At 48.7% G+C, this 2,941-nt stretch overlaps 1 protein-coding gene across 1 annotated transcript in view; it reads right to left on the bottom strand.

Annotated features, from left to right (window-relative positions):
* The window catches only part of LOC107307582 (heterogeneous nuclear ribonucleoprotein A1-like), a 12,089-nt gene continuing 9,148 nt past the window's right edge, over positions 1-2,941 (bottom strand). The window contains exons 9-11 of the mRNA XM_015851100.2: positions 2,734-2,941; positions 2,515-2,579; positions 1-100 (exon numbers count right to left, since the gene is read on the bottom strand). Coding sequence (XP_015706586.1) covers positions 84-100; positions 2,515-2,579; positions 2,734-2,941 — 290 coding nt within the window. The 3' untranslated portion in view covers positions 1-83. The remainder of the gene's footprint in view (positions 101-2,514; positions 2,580-2,733) is intronic.

Genomic DNA, 2,941 nt, shown 5'->3' with positions numbered 1-2,941 from the left:
CCCCCCCCCAGCTCTGTGCCATCGCTGGGATCTGGCTGAGTTCACAACCTGGACCTTCTCCTCTCTCTGCTTCTTGTCTTCCATCAGGCTTTGTTTCCTGCTGGGGAACACAAGGATATAGGGGTTAATGTATGGGATATTATAGGGGTTAATGTATGGGACCATGGGATATTATAGGGGTTAATGTATATGACAATGCCCCTATAGGATGTTATAGGGGTTAATGTATGGGACAATGGGATATTATAGGGGTTAATGTATGGGACAATGCCCCTATAGGATGTTATAGGGGTTAATGTATTGGACAATGGGATATTATAGGGGTTAATGTATGGGACAATGCCCCTATAGGATGTTATAGGGGTTAATGTATGGGACAATGCCTCTATAGGATGTTATAGGGGTTAATGTATTGGACAATGGGATATTATAGGGGTTAATGTATGGTACCATGTCCCTATGGGATATTATAGGGGTTAATGTATGGTACAGTGCTCCTACGGGATATTATAGGGGTTAATGTATAGGACAATGGGATATTATAGGGGTTAATGTATGGTACAGTGCTCCTACGGGATATTATAGGGGTTAATGTATTGGACAATGGGATATTATAGGGGTTAATCTTTGGTACAGTGCCCCTATAGGATGTTATAGGGGTTAATGTATTGGACCATGGGATATTATAGGGGTTAATGTACGGGACAATGGGATATTATAGGGGTTAATGTATGGGACAGTGCCTCTATAGGATGTTATAGGGGTTAATGTATTGGACAATGGGATATTATAGGGGTTCATGTATGGTACAGTGCCCCTATAGGATATTATAGGGGTTCATCTATGGCACCACATCCCCAGTGGGATATTATAGGGGTTAATGTATGGCACCATGTCCCTTATGAGATATTATAGGGGTTAATGTATGGCATCATGTCCTCCTATGGGATATTATAGGGGTTAATGTATGGGACAATGACCCTATAGGATGTTATAGGGGTTAATGTATTGGACAATGGGATATTATAGGGGTTAATGTATGGTACAGTGCCTCTATGGGATATTATAGGGGTTAATGTATGGTACAGTGCTCCTATGGGATATTATAGGGGTTCATCTATGGCACCACATCCCCAGTGGGATATTATAGGGGTTAATGTATGGCACCATGTCCCCCTATGGGGTGTTATAGGGGTTAATGTATGGTACAGTGCCCCTATGGGATATTATAGGGGTTCATCTATGGCACCATGTCCCCAATGGGATATTATAGGAGTTAATCTATGGTACCACAAACCCAGTGAGATATTATAGGGGTTAATCTATGGCACTATGTCCCCTATGGGATATTATAGGGGTTAATGTATGGCATAATGTCCCTATGGGATATAGAGGTTAATGTATGGTACAGTGCCCCTATGGGATATTATAGGGGTTAATCTATGGTACCACAAACCCAGTGAGATATTATAGGGGTTAAGCTATGGCACCACGTCCCCAGTGGGATATTATAGGGGTTCATCTATGGTATCATGGGATATTATAGGGGTTAATCTATGGTACAATGTCCCCAGTGGGATACAAGGGTTAATCTATGGTACAATGCCCCAGTGGGATATTATAGGGTTTCATCTATGGTGCCACATCCCCAATAAGTTATAGGGTTAATCTATGGTACCAGGTCCCCAAAGCTGGGGCTGTTCTGGGTTTCCAGGTGGTTCTGGTTCGTGTTCTGTGCTGGGTTCAGTGTCAGGTTCAGTGTTGGGTTCTAGGTCAGGTTCAGTGCTGGGTTCTGGTTTGGGTTCAGTATTGGGTTCTGTGTCGGGTTCTGGTTTGGGTTCAGTATTGGGTTCTGTGTCGGGTTCTGGTTTGGGTTCAGTATTGGGTACAGTGTTGGGTTCTGGTTTGGGTTCTGTGTCGGGTACAGTGTTGGGTTCTGGGTCAGGTTCAGTGTCGGGTTCTGTGCTGGGTTGTGGTTTGGGTTCAGTGTTGGGTTCAGTGTTGGGTTCTGGTTTGGGTTCAGTGTTGGGTTCTGGTTTGGGCTCTGTGCCGGGTTCAGTGCTGGGTTCTGGGTCAGGTTCAGTGTTGGGTTCTGTGCTGGGTTCTGGGTCGGGTTCTGGTTTGGGTTCAGTGCTGGGTTCTGGGTCAGGTTCAGTATTGGGTTCAGTGCTGGGTTCTGTGTCGGGTTCTGGTTTGGGTTCAGTGTTGGGTTCTGGTTTGGGTTCAGTGTTGGGTTCTGGTTCGGGCTCTGTGTCAGGTTCAGTGCTGGGTTCTGTGCTGGGTTCTGTGTCGGGTTCTGGTTTGGGTTCAGTGTTGGGTTCGGGTTCTGTGTCGGGTTCAGTGCTGGGTTCTGTGTCGGGTTCTGTGTCGGGTTCAGTGCTGGGTTCTGGGTCAGGTTCTGGGTCGGGTTCTGGTTTGGGTTCAGTGTCGGGTTCTGGTTTGGGTTCAGTGCTGGGTTCAGTGCTGGGTTCTGTGTCGGATTCAGTGTTGGGTTCTGGTTCTGGTTCTCTTTACCTGCAGGCGTCAGAACCTCCTCCCTCCTCCGTAGCTGCCGCCGCCGCTCGAGCTGCCGTAACCTCCTGCACATCACCACAAAACAACCCAAAAAGGGGATCAAAACATAAAGGGAAATCAATGGCAGCTCCACGCTATGATGGGGAAGGCTTTAAGGTGGGATAGGGGGGTAAGGGGGGGGCGTGCATGCCCAGCCCCCCAGCGAGGAGCCCCGCGGACCTGGGTGGTGGGAAATGCTCCAAGGAGAGCGGCGTCGGGGGGCACCCAGCCCTGGGCGCACGGAGCCCCCCGCGGGGTGACTCACCGCCGCCGTACGGCCCCGAGCTCCGGCCCCCGAAGTTCCCCCCTTTCATGGGACCGAAATTGGACGATTGGTTGTTATAGGAGCCGAAATCGTTGTAGTTGTTACCGCCGCCGCCGCCACCGC

This window comes from Coturnix japonica, unplaced genomic scaffold, assembly GCF_001577835.2.
Source record: "Coturnix japonica isolate 7356 unplaced genomic scaffold, Coturnix japonica 2.1 chrUnrandom687, whole genome shotgun sequence".
Lineage (NCBI taxonomy): Eukaryota > Metazoa > Chordata > Aves > Galliformes > Phasianidae > Coturnix > Coturnix japonica.
The sequence above is the reverse complement of the archived record's forward strand: the minus strand, read 5'-3'. Positions and strand labels throughout refer to the sequence as shown.